Here is a 22,476-nt window from a genome sequence, read left to right on the forward strand (position 1 = left end):
CTGTTTTAATTTAATGGATCATACTATATTCTTTGGATTAAGAAACACATAGAGGTTAATTAAGGTCCCGTTCTTTGTTCAATAAAGCCAAAATTAGGCACTCAAATATTTTATTTAATATAAATTAAATTTTATTTATAAACACTTGTGTGGTTCACAATTAGAGAACTATTGTGTAGTAAATGTGCAATTCATTTTTACAAAGCGTAAAGACCTTGTTTGGCAAATTATTATGCATCAATTATTCAGCTAAATTCACCTCTTATAAGTTTTCATTAAGTCCATCTATGCTCTATATTATAAAGTGAAGTCAGTCAAATTATTTCATGCCCTTTTTGCAGCAAAAACAATTTTGAATACCAACAGGCCAATATGTGCTTAAGCCGCAATACAGAGGCCACTAAAGCGAACATGAAACAATTGTTTCATCCCTGAAAAAAGAAAACAAAAAAAAAACAAACAAAAACTATGAAGAATAAATTAAACATCATTTTAATTCAAATAATGAATATTCTTTAATTCACAGATCTTGATGGTAGTTTCTGTTTTCCAATCGTTTGCTAGGAGTTTCTCACCTGTGTCAGTGTTTAAACTATACCGTTTTTTTTATTTTCATTGATAATTTTATGATATCATTTTAATTTGTTGTATTTTTTTTTCTTTCTGTCACATTTTAATTTTCTTGAAGAAAGGTTTTGGGGTTTTTTGACTAAAGACAAAAAAACTAAAGCAGAGGCCATCTACACTATATTGCCAAAAGTTTTGGGACATCTGCCTTTACATGCACATGAACTTTAATGACATCCCATTCTTAATCCATAGGGTTTAATATGGAGTTGGCCCACCCTTTAACAGCTTCAACTCTTCTGGGAAGGCTTTCGACAAGGTTTAGGGTGTGTTTATGGGAATTTTTGACCATTCTTCTAGAAGCGCATTTGTGAGCTCAGGCACTGATGTAGGACGAGAAGGCCTGGCTTGCAGTCTCAGCTCTAATTCATCCCAAAGGTGTTCTATCGGGTTGAGGTCAGGACTCTGTGCAGGCCAGTCAAGTTCCTCCACACCAAACTCGCTCATCCATAGGGCCTTTCGCACCACTTTAGTTCCAGCAGTAAATTTGCAGTACTAAAGTACTGGGCAATTTTGCGCGAACTATTTCGCAGTACCGTTTAAAGGGTTGCATTCGCACCGACAGTGGGCACTAGGAAGTGACGTAAGCCGATCGACAGTGACGTCATTTGTGCGCGGCGTTCAACAACGGAAACAAAGAAGAACAACGTAAACAACCAGAGGATGGAGGACACTGTGATCGGAGCTGTGTTTTTGTTGTGTCTCACGTCCATCTGTCGCTGTTCTCCATACTTGTGAAATAAGTTGACACTACAGTATGTTTACACAGTGTTTTAAATCATGGTGGGTGAGGGTGTTTTTGGCCAATCAACGTCTACTTACGTCACGGATAGTACCAGTTGAGCTGGTCAGACCCTGCTCCGGAGTAGGAGCTAATTTGGTTCTCGAAAAAGGCAGTCCGGTACTAAAATCACACCCAGTTCCGGAGGTGCGAAAACGCCAAAAAGTGGGTAGTTCCACAGTTAGTTCAGGTACTATGTGGTGCGAAAGGCCCTCATGTCTTTATGGACCTTGCTTTGTGCACTGGTGCGCAGTCATGTTGGAACAGGAAGGGGCCATCCACAAACTGTTCCCACAAAGTTGGGAGCATGAAATTGTCCAAAATGTCTTGGTATGCTGAAGCATTAAGAGTTCCTTTCACTGAAACTAAGGGACCAAGCCCAACCCCTGAAAAACAACCCCACACCATAATCCCTCCTCCACCAAACTTTACACTCGGCACAATGCAGTGAGGCAAGTACCGTTCTCCTGGCAACTGCCAAACCCAGACTCGTCCATCGGATGGCCAGACAGAGAAGCGTGATTCGTCACTCCAGAGAACACGTCTCCGCTGCTCTAGAGTCCAGTGGCGGCGTGCTTTACACCACTGCATCCGACGCTTTGCATTGCACTTGGTGATGTAAGGCTTGGATGCAGCTGCTCGGCCATGGAAACTCATTCCATGAAGCTCTCTATGCACTGTTCTTGAGCTAATCTGAAAACCATACAAAGTTTGGAGGTCTGTAGCAATTGACTCTGCAGAAAGTTGGCGACTTCTGTGCACTGTGTGCCTCAGCATGCGCTGACCCCGCTCTGTGATTTTAAGTGGCCGACCACTTCGTGGCTGAGTTGCTGTTGTTCCCAATTTCTTCCACTTTGTTATAATACCACTAACAGTTGACCGTGGAATATTTAGTGGTGAAGAAATTTCATGAATGGATTTATTGCACAGGTGGCAACCTATCACGGTACCACGCTTGAATTCAATGAGCTCCAGAGAGCGACCCATTCTTTCACAAATGTTTGGAGAAGCAGTCTGCATGCCTAGGTGCTTGATTTTATACACCTGTGGCCATGGAAGTGATTGGAACACCCGAATTCATTGATTTGGAGGGGTGTCCCAAAACTTTTGGCAATATAGTGTATGTCAGATAGCCCCCCTCTTTTCTCTCTCTATCACTCTCACTCATCCCCCTGGTTCAAGGTGCACCATTGGATAGAGCTTGCCGGGTGAAGGTGAGGTCTGTGCATGGGGATGCTCCCAAATACCTGCTGGCAGTGACTGGCAGGCAGGCCAGATGGTTCCACATCCTGAGTCAGGCTGTGGGGGTATGTGGCAGCAGGTGCGTGGTAGTTCAGAAATGGAGGGTTTAATCAGGAGAATGAGTGGTAAGGATGAGCCTGCACCTGTGGGCTCTATAGCAGACTTTATTTTATGGCAAGTGAAATTAGCTAGGCCTTTAGGGTCAGAAGCAGCACTAGTTAAGTATATAGTGGCAGCCAGGTATTTACTCACAAAGGTAGTTATCCACATTGTTACGTTTCCTCTCGTCTAGGGTTGGGGAAGAAAAGTAACAAAAAAGTAATAAAGAACAGAAAAGAAAAGAATCTGGAGATCTCCTCTCCTGACCCAGCCAGTAATAACACCAGTTTAAGCAATAACAAAAATCAAATGTTTATTTACAATTAACATAAAAGGAAGTGACAAAACGTCAAGAAGGGACAAGGCCGAAATAACAAACAAAAAAGGTTCCTAACTACCGGGAGAAGTAAACTTCTTAACTTTTCAAAAAGAAAACAAAAACAACAAAACTCTAGCCTCACTCTCTAACTAGCCATAAACAGGAGAAAACAGAATTATCAACAAAAATAATTTTGTTAAAGAGGTGAGAGATGAGAGCCTCAGGAGAGTGAGAGCTGAGCTGTGCAGAGCTGTGTGCCTGTGTGTGTGTCTGTGTGTTGTATTGGCTTTGCACCTAAATCCTTTAAACTAGCAGTTATCAAACCCCTGATTAAAAAAATCTGACCTCAGCCCTTGTCAGCTGTTCGACTGTAGGCCAATATCAAACCTCTCCTTTATCTCCAAGATTCTAGAAAAGGTTTTAGCATAGCGGTTATGCTCATACCTACATAGCAATAACATTCATGAAATGTATCAGTCAGGAATTAAGCTTCATCACAGTACTGTGACAGTGCTGGTTAAAATGTTAAGTTGAGATGGCACCACGAATGGCAACAAACGATCTGTTGCTCCTAACTGTTGTGTGTGTTTTTGTTTGTTAATATTGTCTATGGCATGGAAAACTAACTTGGGGCAGGGAAAACTTATTGCTGCTCAAGGAGAGCACTCCACCTGGTATTATTCTGGAGTTTATTCAAGAAGCATCAGAGTTTTTGGAAATTCTAACAACGAGTGCCCTGGCTCTGCTTAACCAGACAAGGAGACAAAGGAGAGGCAGGTTTCTGCCAAATTCACAAATTCCTTTGATCACCAACACTCGGAACCTTAAATGGCTGACTTCCTGTTTAGAAATCACAACTTCCTTAAACTCACAACATTCAAGGGAATCAATAGGAATAAGAATCTTGATTAAATGGTGAGTAGTTCAAAAGATACAAGCAATTTTACAAATTTGTTAATTACAGCACCACCTAGAGGTGAATATAGACACACCTTCTGTTAGACCCTTATCGTGAGGTTTTTCAGTTCCCTCCAAAGTATGGTCAGAATACGTCACCCTGTTGCTGATATATGCCTTCACTTCCTGTTTGGCAGCTTTTCCATCAAATTCGTTTGTGTTATGGACAAACCATCTCATATACCAAAAGTCAAAGAAACTTATTTTCTGAGTATAGTATGATGATGCTGTGATTCAAATTTGGTGATGATGGAACAAAGTTTGTAGAAGAAGATGAGAAATTATTTTTTTTAAACTTGGAATATTGAATATTGCAGAAAGTAACATCATAGTGTCTGATGAATGTGGCTTGACCCAAAGAATCAGAGGAAATTGGAATCACATTTCTACAACATTCTATTGAGGAGTTATTATTGTAAACATATGTTACCAAATTTGCCCTATTGGTGACGCTTGAGTGGCATACACCAAAATTGCTGTGAAGGTAGCTGAGACTGTCCTCTCTCCCTGTGCCAAATTTCATAAAAAGTGCACAAAGCATTCTATAGGAAGTATTATAACAATAATAATAATAATAATAATAATAATAATAATAGGAAAGCATTCACTAAGGGGTGCCTATCCACCTTTGCTGCTTGGCCCACTAACAAACCTGTCATCGCATCAGAAGAGCTGGAGACATTGAAAAGCTTCAGGGCTGCTTTGAATCCACAAATTGGACTGTTTTCAAGGAGATGACAGACTTCTGCGAAGACAGCTGTATTTCATCTAAAGAACTGGTGAGACACAGCAATGAAAAACTGTGGTTTTCAGCTGAACTCAGGCAGCTTTGTAGGGAAAAAGAGGCAGCATTCCACAGTAGGGACAGAATTTTCTACAAAGAGGCCAAGTACAGGCTGGAGAAAGGGATGAAAGCAGCAAAGAGAAAATGCTCAGAGAAGCCACATTGCTGCTAACAATGCAACATCATTCTGGAAAGGCCTCCAGGAGATTACCAACTACAAGGTGAGAAGAAATCCCCTTCTCCTGAATGACTGCCAGCTCACCAACAACCTGTATAAGTTCTATTGTACATTTGAAAATACAATTAACACTCCTGTGCCCAGTCCAAGCCCCGCCCACAACCCCAACTAACAAACCCCCCCACCCAACCTGGCTCTCAACAAAATTGGCTTTCACCTCACTCCCCTCTGCTCATTTCATCATCAACGAGCAGGACGTCTACGGGCTCTTCAAGAGACAAAAGTTGAGAAAAGCTCCAGGCCCAGATCTAGTCTGACTTTCCAACCTAAAGCATTGCTGTGAACAATAAGCACCAGTTTTAATAGCCTTCTTCAACAAATCTTTGGAACTTCGCTCTGTTCCTACATGCTTCAAGACCTCTATCATCATTCCAGTTACCAAAAAGTCAAACATTACAGGACTGAATTGACTACAGGCCAGTCGTACTTACCTCTGTGATCAGGAAAGTCTTGGAACACCTGTTCCTAACCCCCCCTGAAGGCTATTACAGACCCCCTGCTGGATCCCCTGCAGTTTGCATACAGAGCAAAGGTCTGTGGATGATGCAATCAACTCAGCAAAGCACTCTGGGAAAAGGGGGAGGAGTTTGTCTGTACGGTCTCCCATGTCGGCGTCAATCATCCGGTCACGTTCAGCAAGAGCCAGAGTGAAGACTCTCAGCTCCAAGATAGAATTTAACACTGAGCTGCTTACACATCCATCTACAATAGAGTTTCAGTTCTACACAATGCTGACATTTCTGTCTTTACTCTCTTCACTGTCCTGTTGCTCTTCCTGTAGTTTTGCTCTGCTGAAATAAAGCTTCATTTTGGACATTGTGTGTTCTTTTATTAGAGTTAATAGTCATTATCAGTGTGATGAGAGAGTGTGTGTAGCTGTAGATTCAGTGCTGTGTGTTGTGCTTCAGTGAGTTTGGCTGCAGGAAGTTGAACATCTGGTGAAAGTGCTGCTCTCTTCTGGGAGAAAGAGGATCACTCAGCTGTCTTCATGTAAATCTTGCTCTCACTTCACTGATCTTTCAGTTTTACTGGTTACAACTGATTCTATCTGTTCAGCTTGATGATGTGGTCAATTAATCTGTTTATATTAAATTTCTAAGTCAGTTAAACTAATTAAGTCAGAAAAACTAGCAGTGTGTGTGGGATAAAGTCAGAAAAGCTACCAGTGTGTGTGGCACAAAGTCAGAAAAACTACCAGTGTGTGTGGGATAAAGTCAGAAATGCTAGCAGTGTGTGTAGGCCGGGCTCCTGCTGCAAACCTTGACTATGCAGCTGTTTCTCCTCCAGATAAGTGAGCTAACTTATATGGGTCATTCTACAAAAATGTACACTTCTTCTCACAAACCACAACAAACAGGCTTGGATTGATACAGAAAACATTAGCAAAAGTTAGGAAAGAAAACTGCATGCTGAATCACCTTCATCAATGACCACTTCTCCAGGATATTCACAGAATGATCTCTTTAAAATGAACATTGAACAGTCTCAATCTGACATTTAGAAAATTGAATTGTGCCATCGCTGGTGCTGATAACTTGATGGGAGATCATGTGGAATGAGAGAGGCTACTTCCCAAATCTCCTTCTCTTCCACAAGAGAAGAGCAGCCTTATTTTGGACAATGGCAGAAGGGTATCAAAAAGGACTAGAGCATTTGGAATGTTAATACTCCTGGTCACCTGAGAACCTGCAGTTCACTTGATAATTGCTCCAACTCCTTTTTCCAGACCCTTCCCATGGCCTGCTTTAAGACGATTCCAATTGACTGCAATAAAGTCCATCTGCAATGGATGAGTAAAAATCAATTCTTCTTTCCCCTATTTTGCATTGTTGGTCCATCACTAATGAAAAAAAAGATTTTGGACACCTGATTTTGACACTGTGATCATCTGTCATCTCATCTCTGTCCATTTGACATTCTTGTGTCTGCTTCAAATTCTCTTGCATTAATTGCAACAGTGTGTGGAGTTTTGCTTTCAGCTAAAGAATGTACTGAAATTCATTTTTATTCTCAGAAGGGCCCTGCTCCCAGTTTTCTCTGAGGACTTCTAAGACACCATGGCTTGCACCCATATAGCAATTCAAACAGGGAGAACCCTGTAGAGGCTTGCGAGATGTCTCATACTGCAAATAACAGGAGTTCGAGCAACTTATCCCAATTCCGAGCACCATCGTGTAATTCAATTCAATTCAATTCATTTTTATTTGTATAGCGCTTTTTACAAAGGTCATTGTCTCAAAGCAGCTTTACACAAACAAAAGTGAAGTGTGTGTGTGTGCCGTCTCTGATGAGCAAGCAGGGCGACGGTGGCAAGGAAAAACTCCCTGAGATGGTGATAGGAAGAAACCTTGAGAGGAACCAGGCTCAACAGAGAACCCATCCTCATATGGGTTTACACTGTAGTGTGCGTGTGTGTGAGCACAATGTGAGTTGGTGTAGTCCATGGAAAACAGCTGAAGCGTTTTCGTGGCAGTATGAAGCATTGCCGGTGGACAGGTCCAGAGTGAAGGGGGGGAGGTCTGGATCACCGGCAGCTCAGGAATGTCCAAATCATATTTTTCAGCAGTTTGATTAAATTGTTTGACCAGGCCATCTTTTTGTGGATGGTACATGCTGGTACAAATTGATTTAATTAATAATTCATAAAGTTCTCGAAGGGTGTGTAACATGAACATGGTGCCCTGATCAGTCAGAATCTCTTTCAGGATTCTGACTTGGGAGATTATTTTGAAGAGTGACTCCGCAACACTGTGTGCTAGGACTAGTACAAAGCAATGCCCCCATGCAGTCCATTCCAATGGCCCGATGAGGTCGAGCCAAATTTTTTCAAATGGGACCTCAATTAATGGAGGGGAGCACAATGGCACTTTTGGAGAGGCAGGCAGATTCACCAGCTGACATTTGTGACATGCCAAACACCACCAGCGAACATTGCTGTAAATGCCTGGCCAATAGAAATGGGCCATGAGACGGTTCAGTGTTTTCTCTTGACCTAAATGCTCCACCATAGGATTATAATGAGCTACATGGAAAAGCAAAGGTCCAGGTACTCCAGTAGATTCATGACTGGAAGCTGTTGGGCCACGAGCTGGGCTTCCCCCGAAAGTAGCGGACCACCCACTGTGACTCTGACCATCCCCAAGTGGCTGCGACACGCTCAAAAAGCTTCACAAAAGCTTCTGGGTCATCCTGCGGTCTCATCTTGTGGAGCATGATGCTGCGGTGGACAGCGTGGCCACTGCTGGAGTACCTGCTGCCCGGACCAGGCTCTGCAGCACCTGCCATTTCTCTGTCTGGGCTTGGAGAAGGGCCTGGAAGTGCTGTTCCTGCTATCTGTGCAGCCTGAGGAGGGCCTGATGTTGCATCTGGTGGATGCCAGTGAGGGTCTTGATGATCTCTGCAAGAGGTGAGGGCTCCATGATGACACATCTTCTTCAATCCTGGGTTTGTTACCATTTTCAGAATCTCACTTGTGCAGCTATTGACATTGCTCTTAGAGGAGAATATAAGATGTGTGTCATTTAAATTTTTCTTTTAATGTCTTTGTGAGATGCCCACAGCTTGTTTGGCTGTAGATATGAGCATGTATTTCTTCAGTTTAGTGGACAGCACTCTATCATACACATGTTTGTTTTTAAAGCTTTCTGAGCTGTACTTCTTCCTCAGATGGCTAATGAGTATGTTATGAAACAGTAGAAATCTTTGTCTTTCAATCTCCGCAATCTCTTTTTTGTGCAATCTCTTCTTAATTTCTGTTTGATAATTGTCTAATTTTCCTGGTACTCCCACTTCTTATTTTTCTGGACCTTCTCTGATTATGCTCTGGGGCTGTATGTATAAAACCTCTCAGAAATGCTCTTAAGAATAGTTTTAGGCTTTGACTTAAGTGTACAAAAATCTTAGTAAAAAGTAGGAGTTGTGTAAGAGTAGGAGCTTTTTATAAATTTTTATAATTTTTATATATATATATATATTTTTTTTTTTTTTTTTTTTTTTCAAATGATGCGGGTTCGAGAGGACACTGGCGTTGTCTGTTCGCGGCTTCTCCACTCGAGTTTTAACTGTTAAAATAGCAATACAACGTTAGAACTAATGGCGCTACTTCTATATAACATTTGCGGTCTGTTATACGGATTTTACCGACTCAGTTGACTCTACTTGGCTCATTAATAGCAATTGCCTGCGGTTAGCTGTGCAGCTAACCGGCTGCAGCTTTTCCTGGCTCTGCCTGCATTCCCAGCGCTTACATCTCCTTTTGGTGCTCACTATGATTTATCTCTTCTGCTCTCGATTTCTCCAGCCACATCACGGATGATTTTTTGGTGCCGATTTCTTCCCTTTCTCTGTTCTTTGTATACTGCCCCTGTGGCTAGCGACTAACAACAGACGTGGAGCCCGTGTGACTGGCATAATGAACTGCTCGGCCACTCAACTGATAGAATATAACAACCATAACATTCCATCATGTATATCAGTCATTAAAGAACTTGGACTCCTACGTCGTCCCCAGTATATCCACAGAAGCTCTCGGCGAAAGTTTGCTTACTCCCGGTCTGGTAACGAAATACCTTCCGTTTGGGCAGCTGTGCGCCCTGTAGCATCTCTTCCACGTCATCAGAGGACTGATAATCTGTGGATTAGTAGCACTGGAGATACTGCAACAGTGCCACACATGGAGCCAGACAGAAAACGTGGAGTGGATTTCAGCCTACTTCGGCCAGTAAGGAGATTCACTGCTTCATCTAAAATTAAAATTGAACTGTTTAATACACAATCCCTCACAAACAAATCCTGCTTCATACATGATCATATTTGGGACAAAAGTTTGGACATAATGTGCCTCACAGAAACCTGGCATCAACCAGATGTTTTTTCTGTTTTAAATGAGACCTGTCCTCCTGGTTACTGTTATTTACAAAAAGCTCGTAGCACTGGCCGTGGTGGTGGCCTGGCTGTCATCTACCGCAGTCACCTAGATCTGTCCCCTCTGGCCCTCCCTGAGCTGTCTTCCTTTGAATGTTTGGCATTTAATTGTAAGCCCCCTTTCACAATGACAGTACTATTAATCTACCTGCCACCCAAACTAAATGCATGCTTCATCTCAGAGCTATACAATTTTCTTTTAACTTTCTGCACAACCTCTTCCAATATAATAATACTTGGAGATTTTAACATTCATGTCAACAACCCCTCTTGCCATCTTGCTACAGAATTCCTGCAGTTATTGGATTGGTTAAACCTCAGGCAACATGTTGATGTTCCTACACACACTAAGGGGAACATTCTTGATTTGGTCATTACCGAGTCTCCCCTTTTAAATGCACCATTTGTGTATGATCTGTATCTGACCATAAGGTCATCTCCGTCGAGCTGCCTTTTCTGTCTTCCCACATCAAGCCCAAACGTGAAATACGTTTCAGAAATCTGAAAAACATTAACACAGAAAACTTGACCTTAAGCCTTCAGCATCTTCATTCTGTAAATGTCTCATCAGTCACTGAATCTGTGGAATCTTATAATAAGATACTGTGCAGCATTTTGGATCTTCATGCACCGTTAAAGTTAGGACAATTGCGTTTTCTCGCTCAGCTCCCTGGTTCACAAGTGATCTGCGGAAAATGAAAGCAGCTGGATGTGCCATTGAGCGGCGGTATAATGCTTCTGAACTTACTGTTTACAAGCTGGCCTATCGGGACCACCAAAAAGCTTATTTGAAGTCCATCAAAGAAGCATGGTCACAGTACTATTCAAATATTATTCAAAATAGTTCTGGCAATTCCAAACAGTTGTTCTCCACCATAAATCAACTCCTTAAACCTCAAATTGCTCCACTCACAGGAGCTACAGAAGAACAATGCAACGATTTTATGACCTCTTTTAAAAACCAAAATTGACAAAATTCACTCCTCTTTTTATGTTCTCTCCTCCTTGTCTGCCCCAACTGCTGACCCGCAGTCTCATATTTCAATCCTGCTTTGCTGCTTCCCAGAAGTTACTCAACATGAGGTCGAAGACACCATCAGGGGGATGAGTCTTACCTAGGAGAGAGAACGTGGACACTACTAAAGAACAGAACAGAATAAAACCAGCACTACACTAGACTGCATGTTTACTGCAGATAAACTAACTGCTATTAAAACAACAAAAGAAAGCTCACTGACTACTTTAGGCAAATCTTTGAGAATTTCTGGAGGAGGTCGTGCCATGGGTGACGTGTGAGTCGGGGTCTGGAGCTGTGTGGCTCAGTACTGAATTTCGTCACCAGAGGGAGTGCATGGAGACACTTAATATATTCTTTCAACACAATGAACAATAAAGAGAACAACATTTTAACAGGCAAATTACAGTTAACTTTAATTACAGTCTCTCCATATTAACTCTTTGATCGCATCCACTGTTGTTATTTCAACATGACAGTACGATTCTGAAACAACATGGATCATCTGAAATTACCTTATGCCATTACCATTAAATATCCACCTTTTCAGCTCTATTTGTTCAATTATCGTGTCTGTCCAGTATCACAGACACATAGCGGAGATGTGCGTTACACATGACAAAATGGCGATCACTATTTGACTTGCACATGTGGCGATAGAATCTATAATTTGCATTCTCTGAACCAGGCTCACTTAATAAACAAAAATAACATGAAGAAATCACATATTCTTACAAAATGCTCTCTTCGATGCAGGAATAAACCAAAAGGATCGCATATGCTAAGTTTCAATTAGCTCTGATTCTTCACATCTTGCTCGAGTGACAATACACTGCATTTGCACACATACACAAGACAGAACAGCAAGAATTCAACTGAGATGTATCAACAGATATTATACACAACACAATATTTAATGCAGTTTGTTAATCTTACCTGTTTAGGTAATAATGAAAAGAACCATTAGTGAAGCTTTTTTTGTCTGCCACCTACTCATCACTGTTTCACCTGCAGTAATAAACACAACGCTACAGTATAGAGCTCCCCCTAAAGGTTGTATGTAACACTGTTACTCTAAATGTTAGAGCAAAGGGCATCAATACAGTTTATACATAAGTGGACTACAAGAAGTAACTAAAAATAAACAATTTCAAACCAACATGAAAAATTAGCATGGATGAGAATTAAACTCAAAATTAGGGGGGGGGGTGTCTTATGTTTACATGACTAATATTCCCACTAGTGTCACAGTAACACCATTGCTTAATTGACTGAGTGGCTAATGTGTTTTCTTTATTGAAGGGGTGATTATCGCTCAGATTGTTTTTTCAATTCAGTGACATTTCATAATTAGTTTGACAAGAGGGGTCATATAATTAGTTTTACAAGAGGGGTGGGTTGTATTTTTACATACTGTACTTTTCTGCATCAGGGAATGATTTTGGGAAAGGTAGAGGGTTATTCATGTTTACTCCCATGCCATCAGTTGGGAGAGGCAGATTTGATTGTGCCCTTGAGAGAATTTGCAAAATGAAAATGAAACAAAGCAAAATGGTCGATGATCCATCCTGTGAGCTTACTGTGATGTTTATTAGATACTGTTTATTAGATACCTTGAGCTTTCTCTTATTTTTAGGTGAAGACCTGTGGAGCAGTGGACAGCAGCTGATGTTCATGCAAGATGAGAAGAGTAAGGTAGAGAGAATCAATGCTGTTCTCGGTCTGTCGAGACATGCGGCGCATGTGGCAGGGCATCCAGGCTATCACAAACTATAGAACATCACCACCTGCCTGTGACAGTGATGCCTACCTCCCAGATGTGCTGAACAACTTCTACGCTCGGTTTGAGGCGCAGAATGTTGTAATGGCAAGGAAGAACACTCCTTCTCCCAAGGACCAGGTGTTGTGCCTAACCACGGCCGATGTGAGGAAGACTCTACACGGAGTCAACCTGCGGAAGGCTGCTGGACCAGACAACATTCCTGGCAGAGTGCTCAGAGGATGTGCAGACCAGCTGGTGGATGTTCCCACCGACATCTTCAACATCTCCCTGAGCCGCGGCGTCGTTCCGACATGCTTCAAGGCCACCACCATCGTCCCCATGCCGAAGAAGTCTTCAGTGTCCTGCCTCAACGACTACCATCCTGTTGCACTTACACCCATCATCATGAAGTGCTTCGAGAGGCTCGTCATGAGGCACATCAAGACCATGCTGCCCCCCTCACTTGACCCTCTGCAATTCGCTTACTGCCCCAACTGCTCAACAGACAACGCCATCACCACCACCCTCCATCTGGCCCTCACCCACCTGGACAATAACGATATACATGTTCGAATGCTGTTCATAGACTTCAGTTCAGCATTCAACACAATCATTCCTCAGCACCTGATTGGTAAGCTGAATCTGCTGGGCCTGAACACCTCCCTCTGCAACTGGATCCTGGACTTCCTGACCGGGAGACCTCAGTCAGTCCGGATCGGGAACAGCATCTCCAACACCAGCACACTGAGCACTGGGGCCCCCAGGGCTGCGTGCTCAGTCCGCTGCTGTTCACCCTGATGACTCACAACTGTGGTGGGTCTCATCAGCAAGAACGATGAGTCAGCATACAGGGAGGAGGTGCAGCGGCTAACGGACTGGTGCAGAGCCAACAACCTGTCTCTAAATGTGGACAAAACTAAAGAGATGGTTGTTGACTTCAGAAGAGCAAAGAGTGACCACTCTCCACTGCACATCGGCAGCTACTCCGTGGAGATCGTCAAGAGCACCAAATTTCTTGGTGTTCACCTGGCGGAGAACCTCACCTGGTCGCTCAACACCAGTTCCATGACCAAGAAAGCCCAGCAGTGCCTGGACTTTCTGAGAAGACTGAGGAAAGCACATCTCCCACCCACCATCCTCAACATGTTCTACAGAGGGACTACCGAGAGCATCCTGTACAGCTGCATCACTGCCTGGTTTGGGAATTGCACCGTCTCGGATTGCAAGACCCTTCAGTGGATAGTGAGGACAGCTGAGAAGATCATTGGGGTCTTTCTACCCTCCATCATAGACATTTACACCACACGCTGCATCCGCAAAGCTACCAGCATTGTGGACGACCCCACACACCCCACACACACTCCTCACCCTCCTGCCGTCTGGCAAACGGTACCGAAGCATTCGGGTCCTCACGACCAGACTGTGCAACAGTTTCTTCCCCCAAGCCATCAGACTCCTCAATACTCAGAAACTGGACTGAAAGAACACACACACACACAACTGTGCATCCTCCATCCTCTTTGCAATTCTTTGCACATTACATTATGCTGCTACAAATATTTATTATACTGTACATAGGCTGCTACTTCTTATGTTTACACCTACAGCAGCTTATATTGTACTCTTTGCACTATTGTCACTGGATTCACTTTCTAATAGAACTGTGTGCTGGTCGGCGCTGCACTGGGACTTACTGAGCCCATTGTCTATCCCAGTAGTCATTGTACTGTCTTGTGCTGTCTGCATGTTTGCACTTGTGCACTTTATGTATAAATTTATGTAGTCCCTTATAGTTCTGTGTTGTTCGGTGTTTGTCTTATGTACCACCTTGGTCCTGGAGAAACGTTGTTTCATTTCAGTATGTACTAACTGGCTATATATGGTTGAATTGACAATAAACTCCACTTGACTTGACTTGACATCGCTGGCCATTACTTTTTTGAAGCAGGAAGTTGCTGTTCGGTCCACTATTGTGGAGCGTAAGCCAAATGTTACACCTGAAATTGTCAGCTCATCAGCTCTGTCACACAAGTCTGGTGAAACCATGGAGGGAATCCTGACCATGTTGGAGCGTGTTTTGGGATTGAAACCACTGCAAAGCCAGAGTAGTGCAGGGTGGCAAAACTTTAAGCTTCAGAAGAACAGAGTCAGGCCAACATTGCCTTGTGAGGTGTGTGGGGATGTTACACCACTCATTTTCACTGTAGGGCAAATCATCTCTGTTTTTTTGTTGCAAAGCAGGGCATGCATTTGGTGTGTGTCCTCAAGCAGAAGCCTGTATTTGGCCAAATACAGGCTTTGGCTTGAGGACACAGGCTGCCCTTACCTGCCATCATCTTATCAAATGTCAGATCTCTGAGGAATAAACTTTTTTTGCATTGATCAGATATGATGAGGATTATAGTTGCACAAGCCTTTTTTGTTTTACCGAGACTTGGCTCTCTCAGGAAACAGTGGACTTTCATTTGGATGGTTTTACTTTGATTCGGTTTGATTGAGATATTCTTAAAACGCAGAAAACTGTTGGTGGGGGGCTTTGCATGGCTGTAAATAATAGATGGGCGACTAACTTTACGTTGAGGGAAACCCAGTGTTCAAAACACTATGAAATCATGGTGGTTTCCTTTCGTCCACATTATCTTCCACGAGAATTTACCCAATTTACAGTGATATTGGTGTATGTTCCGGGACCTGATTTTATGCTCGATGCTAAAAGCATTGCAGACACTTTTAATAACATTGTAAACGGAGTTGGAGATCAGCCAGTGTTTCTGCTTGGAGATTTTAATCGATGTGACGTCACTACATTTCTGCCGAATCTGGAGCAATATGTCACATCTGCCACTAGACTGGATAAAACATTGGATCTGTGCTATGTAAATATACCTGGTGCTTACATCTCTAAGGTACGTCTCCCTCTGGGTCAATCTGATCATAATGCTGTTCTTCTCTTGCCTCAGTATAAGCAAAAACTAAAGAAACCAGGAAACCAGGTCTATTCAGGTATGGGACTTTGATTCCATTGAAACACTAAAAGGATGTTTCGAAGGTACAGATTGGAATGTATTTTTAAAGGACTGTGGAAATGATGTTGGATATGTTAAATGCTTCTATATCTGGGTATGTGGATTTTTGTGTACACAGTGTTATTCCTGTGAAACGTGTAAAATGATACCCTAATAACAAATAACAAACCTTGGGTCACAAAGGATCTTAAACACTGTTTGAATCTTTAAAAAATAGCTTTTTTAAATGGAGATAAACATGGTGTTAAACTCTTGCAAAAAGAATTAAAGCAAAAAATTAAGGAGGCTAAACTGCAGTATAAACGGAAGGTTGAGGAAAAGTTTAAAATGAGTAATGCACAGTTGGCCTGGCAAGGCCTAAACAGTATGATGGGGAGGAATCAGAAGCATAATAATATTCAGTGTCCTGATTCTGCCTGTTTTGCTTCTGAATTGAATCAGTTTTAAGCTCGTTTTAATAATAATTCTGATGAGAAATGGACTCCAACAGGGCATCCTGTGTTTCTCCCTATAATAATAGAGGAAAAGACAGTGGAAGAGGTTTTATTATGAGTTAAACCCCAAAAGACAATGGGGCCTGATGGAATAAAGCGGAAGGTGCTGAGAGAATGTGCAACACAGCTGAAGGGAGTGTTAACACAGCTTTTTCAGTTGTCATTTGACTGTAATGTTGTACCTCAGCCCTGGAAAGAGAGTACCATTATTCCACTGCCAAAAAAGGCACATGCTAAGGATCTTATAGACTACAGACCAGTGGCTTTAACATCTGTGCTTTGTAAGACCTACCGAGCCAGTATCAGAATGTATTTTTGGATAGACTTCAAAGCACTATTGTAAGTCGCTCTGGATAAGGGCGTCTGCCAAATGCCATAAATGTAAATGTAAATGTAAGTGCATGGAGAGAGTAGTTCGTCAACAACTCTCCCAAGAATTGACTGGGAAACTGGATCCTTTGCAGTTTGCTTACAGAGTTGGGTGTATAGTTGAAGATGCCACCCTCACTCTGATGGATAAGGTTGGAAAATACTTGGATGCGGCAGATTGTTGAGTTAGGATTTTATTTATGGATTTTTCTTCCGCTTTTAATACTGTGAACATAAATATTCTTTTGAGGCAGCTGGAGGAGTTGCAGGTGCACCAAACCCTTATCTTATGGATTAACAGTTTTTTACGGGACTGTCCGCAGCATGTATTGGTGAATGGCAAAAAGTCGGAGAATGTGGTTTTAAACATTGGCCTTCCACAGGGGTGTGTTTTATCACCAATTCTATTTTCTATTTATACAAACGAAGTGACCTGTGATAACGATAAATTGACGCTTATAAAATATGCAGATGATATGGCACTGGTGGGATGTGTAAAGGATATTCAGTCATTAGATACTTACCTCAATTTTGTTAATTTTATCACAGTTTGGACAGAGGAGAGTTCTTTGCAGCTTAATATTAATAAAACTAAAGAAATGTGTTGTGGGGTGAACAATGTACGAGCACTTTGTGAACCTGTGTTAATTAATGGAGAGGAGGTTGAACAGGTAGGATCTTTTAAATTTTTAGGTACAGAGATTGACTCCCAATTTTCATTTGATAAGCATTCAGACAATGTTTTTAAAAAGACTTATCAACGTTTAGGCTAATTGAGAAAACTGAGGAGTTTTAACATTGAAAAGGACGTTTTGATGGTTGTATATAAATCACTTATCGAATCTGTTCTTACTTTTAATATTGTATCCTGGTTTAACTCTCTTTCTGTGAAAAGCAAAAACAAACTTTTAAGGATTATAAATGTGGCGAGTAAAATACTTGGTGAGAGACAAACACCTCTCCCTGATCTCTTTACTGTGGCATTAAAAAGGAAAGCCTCTGTTACTGTGGGAGACTCGTCTCATCCCCTGTATAGTTCTTTCAAGTTACTTCCCTCTGGCAGACGGTATAAAGTGCCTTTAGTGAAAAGGGCCAAGTATAAGACGACCTTTATCCCAACTGCGATTGGTATTTTAAATAGGATCTTAAAATGAATTTTTTATGTATTATTATAGTTGTGAAGTGATGTATGTAATGTAAAGTGTTGTTGTGATGGTTATTTGTATTGTTTGTGTGTTGAGCCTTTTGTCTAAAGAGCAGCTTTTACGTTATCATTCCGACTTTGGTAGTTAATGGACAGGATGACGATCTTATTCTTGGCAGTAACCTGTTGAAACATCTGATTCGCCAGCTGAGGAACTCCCAGGAGTTGTTAGAGAATGTGTCAAACTCTGATTATGATATTGCTGAACAAGACAATATTTTAAACTAATTTAAAAAATAAACTAATTTGAATGAGGCTTTCTTAATTTCAGTGGATGCTTCCTCTAATGGGCTCGGGTCTGTACTGTCACAGGTTCCTAGTGGTGGTACCCCCACCACTTCTGAATTATTAGCATCCTCTGATATAGTAGCTACGGCTTCAGCAGCCAATGGGCCATCTTGTAGCTTAGAGCTGGGTTCTCCATCTGCAATGTTAAGTTCCCCACCCATGTCTGTTGCCTTGTCCTCAGGCCAGCCTGGTACAGATGCAGGGCTTGTGTAACGGACAGGCAGAGCCACTGCAGGACAATATTCTAATGTCCACTACCTCCCATGAGCAGTGGGGAGGGTAATATGGGCAGTTTTTACCCCAGGTCCTGTATCTAGTACATCTGCTTTTTTCGACCTTGGAGTTGATTGGTGTGGTTTATTAGTCTTAGTTTATCGGGTGATGATTTAAAAAGCAGAAGGTAGAATGTAGTTGAGTGTGGTAACAATGTTTTGTTTTTTGGTGTTGTAATTATATTGTGGATGGATGGCCTATGAGCTTCTGCTATTGGGGTATTTAAGCATCTGTCTATGCCACTTGGGATGCGTTATGGTCGAGGATCAGCCCTTTCCGTTTAAGCACTACCGAAGAGGTATGTTTGTTAATGGGGTGGCTTTGTGTCATTTAGTGTTTGTTTTAAGTAATAATACTTATTTCTACTTGATTGTAGTGTAATTTGGAGATGTCGTGTGTTTTAACAAAACACACCGCTGATGATAGGCTGCTTGCTCCCAGGTTTGTCGAGGTAAATTATTGAGTTCTGGTTAGGATTAGTGGTAGGCCTAATGACTGTTTGTGCGAATTTGTATCTTTGGCATACCGGCTGTTGCTCACATAAACATCATTAATTGACATTTACTACTTTGGTAGGTGATCTTTTTTATCGCTTAGTTGAGTTGAATGACTTTTGTTTTTGTAGTAATGTTGGTTTGTTTTGACTAGGCTCGATTGCATATTCAGCTGTGTGCTCATTGTCGGGGTGACGAAGATTACCGTCAGTTCTGTCCCGCTCTTCAGGCAGCACTGCTGTTTTGTTTCTGTTTTGTTTCACTTTGCTTTCTTGGCTTTTTTTTATTGTATTATCATTATTGATATTGTTTTTTTCCTTTTTGTTGGTTTGTTTTTAATCATTTGTTCCCATTTTGTTTTGTTTTTGCCAAATTTTGAGTTGTGTCTTGCCCTTGTGTGAGCTCTTTGGCTCTAGATTGTTTTTAGATTTCTTTAATAGGGTTGAGTTGTTTTGGTGCTACCACCTATTCGGCTCTATGGATTTTTCTTCTGCTTTTAATACTGTGAACATAAATATTCTTTTGAGGCAGCTGGAGAAGTTGCAGGTGCACCAAACCCTTATCTTATGGATTAACAGTTTTTTTACGGGACTGTCCGCAGCATGTATTGGTGAATGGCAAAAAGTCGGAGAATGTGGTTTTAAACATTGGCCTTCCACAGGGGTGTGTTTTATCACCAATTCTATTTTCTATTTATACAAACGAAGTGACCTGTGATAACGATAAATTGACGCTTATAAAATATGCAGACGATATGGCACTGGTGGGATGTGTAAAGGATATTCAGTCATTAAATACTTACCTCAATTTTGTTAATTTTATCACAGTTTGGACAGAGGAGAGTTCTTTGCAGCTTAATATTAATAAAACTAAAGAAATGTGTTGTGGGGTGAACAATGTACGAGCACTTTGTGAACCTGTGTTAATTAATGGAGAGGAAGTTGAACAGGTGGGATCTTTTAAATTTTTAGGTACAGAGATTGACTCCCAATTTTCATTTGTTAAGCATTCAGACAATGTTTTTAAAAAGGCTTATCAACGTTTAGGCTAATTGAGAAAACTGAGGAGTTTTAACATTGAAAAGGACGTTTTGATGGTTGTATATAAATCACTTATCAAATCTGTTCTTACTTTTAATATTGTATCCTGGTTTAACTCTCTTTCTGTGAAAAGCAAAAACAAACTTTTAAGGATTATAAATGTGGCGAGTAAAATACTTGGTGAGAGACAAACACCTCTCACTGATCTCTTTACTGTGGCATTAAAAAGGAAAGCCTCTGTTATTGTGGGAGACTCGTCTCATCCCCTGTATAGTTCTTTCAAGTTACTTCCCTCTGGCAGACGGTATAAAGTGCCTTTAGTGAAAAGGGCCAAGTATAAGACGACCTTTATCCCAACTGCGATTGGTATTTTAAATAGGATCTTAAAATGAATTTTTTATGTATTATTATAGTTGTGAAGTGATGTATGTAATGTAAAGTGTTGTTGTGATGATTATTTGTATTGTTTGTGTGTTGAGCCTTTTGTCTAAAGACAATTTTCTACCCTATTTGGGATAGACAATAAAGCTTTTGAATTGAATTTGAATAGCTTTTACGTTATCATTCCGACTTTGGTAGTTAATGGACAGGATGACGATCTTATTCTTGGCAGTAACCTGTTGAAACATCTGATTCGCCAGCTGAGGAACTCCCAGGAGTTGTTAGAGAATTTGTCAAACTCTGATTATGATATTGCTGAACAAGACAATATTTTAAACTAATTTAAAAAATAAACTAATTTGAATGAGCCTTTCTTAATTTCAGTGGATGCTTCCACTAATGGGCTCGGGTCTGTACTGTCACAGGTTCCTAGTGGTGGTACCCCCACCACTTCTGAATTATTAGCATCCTCTGATATAGTAGCTACGGCTTCAGCAGCCAATGGGCCATCTTGTAGCTTAGAGCTGGGTTCTCCATCTGCAATGTTAAGTTCCCCACCCATGTCTGTTGCCTTGTCCTCAGGCCAGCCTGGTACAGATGCAGGGCTTGTGTAACGGACAGGCAGAGCCACTGCAGGACAATATTCTAATGTCCACTACCTCCCATGAGCAGTGTGGAGGGTAATATGGGCAGTTTTTACCCCTGGTCCTGTATCTAGTACATCTGCTTTTTTCGACCTTGGAGTTGATTGGTGTGGTTTATTAGTCTTAGTTTATCGGGTGATGATTTAAAAAGCAGAAGGTAGAATGTAGTTGAGTGTGGTAACAATGTTTTGTTTTTTGGTGTTGTAATTATATTGTGGATGGATGGCCTATGAGCTTCTGCTATTGGGGTATTTAAGCATCTGTCTATGCCACTTGGGATGCGTTATGGTCGAGGATCAGCCCTTTCCGTTTAAGCACTACCAAAGAGGTATGTTTGTTAATGGGGTGGCTTTGTGTCATTTAGTGTTTGTTTTAAGTAATAATACTTATTTCTACTTGATTGTAGTGTAATTTGGAGATGTCGTGTGTTTTAACAAAACACACCGCTGATGATAGGCTGCTTGCTCCCAGGTTTGTCGAGGTAAATTATTGAGTTCTGGTTAGGATTAGTGGTAGGCCTAATGACTGTTTGTGCGAATTTGTATCTTTGGCATACCGGCTGTTGCTCACATAAACATCATTAATTGACATTTACTACTTTGGTAGGTGATCTTTTTTATCGCTTAGTTGAGTTGAATGACTTTTGTTTTTGTAGTAATGTTGGTTTGTTTTGACTAGGCTCGATTGCATATTCGGCTGTGTGCTCATTGTCAGGGTGACGAAGATTACCGTCAGTTCTGTCCCGCTCTTCAGGCAGCACTGCTGTTTTGTTTCTGTTTTGTTTCACTTTGCTTTCTTGGCTTTTTTTTTTTATTGTATTATCATTATTGATATTGTTTTTTTCCTTTTTGTTGGTTTGTTTTTAATCATTTGTTCCCATTTTGTTTTGTTTTTGCCAAATTTTGAGTTGTGTCTTGCCCTTGTGTGAGCTCTTTGGCTCTAGATTGTTTTTAGATTTCTTTAACAGGGTTGAGTTGTTTTGGTGCTACCACCTATTCGGCTCTGTGGGTGTTTTTTGGGCTTAAGCTGTTCTGCACCTGGCTGTGTGAGTGTGTACGTGTTTGTGAATTATGTTAATATCATTTTTTTTCCCTGTTTTGTTACTGTTTCATTGAAACAAGTTTAGCCTTTATTCGAGTTTATGTAAATTGTGGCTAATTGTTTTGTCTGTGTGCTTTGTTATCTATAGGTGCAGAGTGTTTTGAGCAGCCATGCTAGCTTCCTTGTGCTGTGTTGATGGTGGTCTCTTTTCCTCACCAAGTGCCATGCTTTTCACCTACATTCAACTTTAGGGTTTGTAGAGTGCATGTATGCTGGAGTGGTGTTGAGTTTCTTGGGCCCAGTGCTGTTATAGCCAGACCACTCTTTCCTCATTGGGAAACCTCCACCCTGTAGTATTTGTTTTTAATTTTTGTTGTTTTTTTTATGTTTTTAATTTGTTCCTCTGACCACTGATTGATTGATGTTGCCTGTGTTATAGGTTTTGTCTGACTTGGCCAAATCGAGATTTTTTTTT

The 22,476-nt window shown here is 41.3% G+C and overlaps 1 protein-coding gene across 1 annotated transcript in view; it reads left to right on the forward strand.

Moving 5' to 3' along the window:
* LOC128318941 (uncharacterized) overlaps positions 1-20,379 on the forward strand; it is a 27,829-nt gene extending 7,450 nt beyond the window's left edge. The window contains exon 2 of the mRNA XM_053237155.1: positions 12,622-20,379. Coding sequence (XP_053093130.1) covers positions 12,694-13,545 — 852 coding nt within the window. The 5' untranslated portion in view covers positions 12,622-12,693 and the 3' untranslated portion in view covers positions 13,546-20,379. The remainder of the gene's footprint in view (positions 1-12,621) is intronic.
* Positions 20,380-22,476: the final 2,097 nt, after the last annotated feature.

Source organism: Pangasianodon hypophthalmus, chromosome 9 (assembly GCF_027358585.1).
Source record: "Pangasianodon hypophthalmus isolate fPanHyp1 chromosome 9, fPanHyp1.pri, whole genome shotgun sequence".
Taxonomy (NCBI): domain Eukaryota; kingdom Metazoa; phylum Chordata; class Actinopteri; order Siluriformes; family Pangasiidae; genus Pangasianodon; species Pangasianodon hypophthalmus.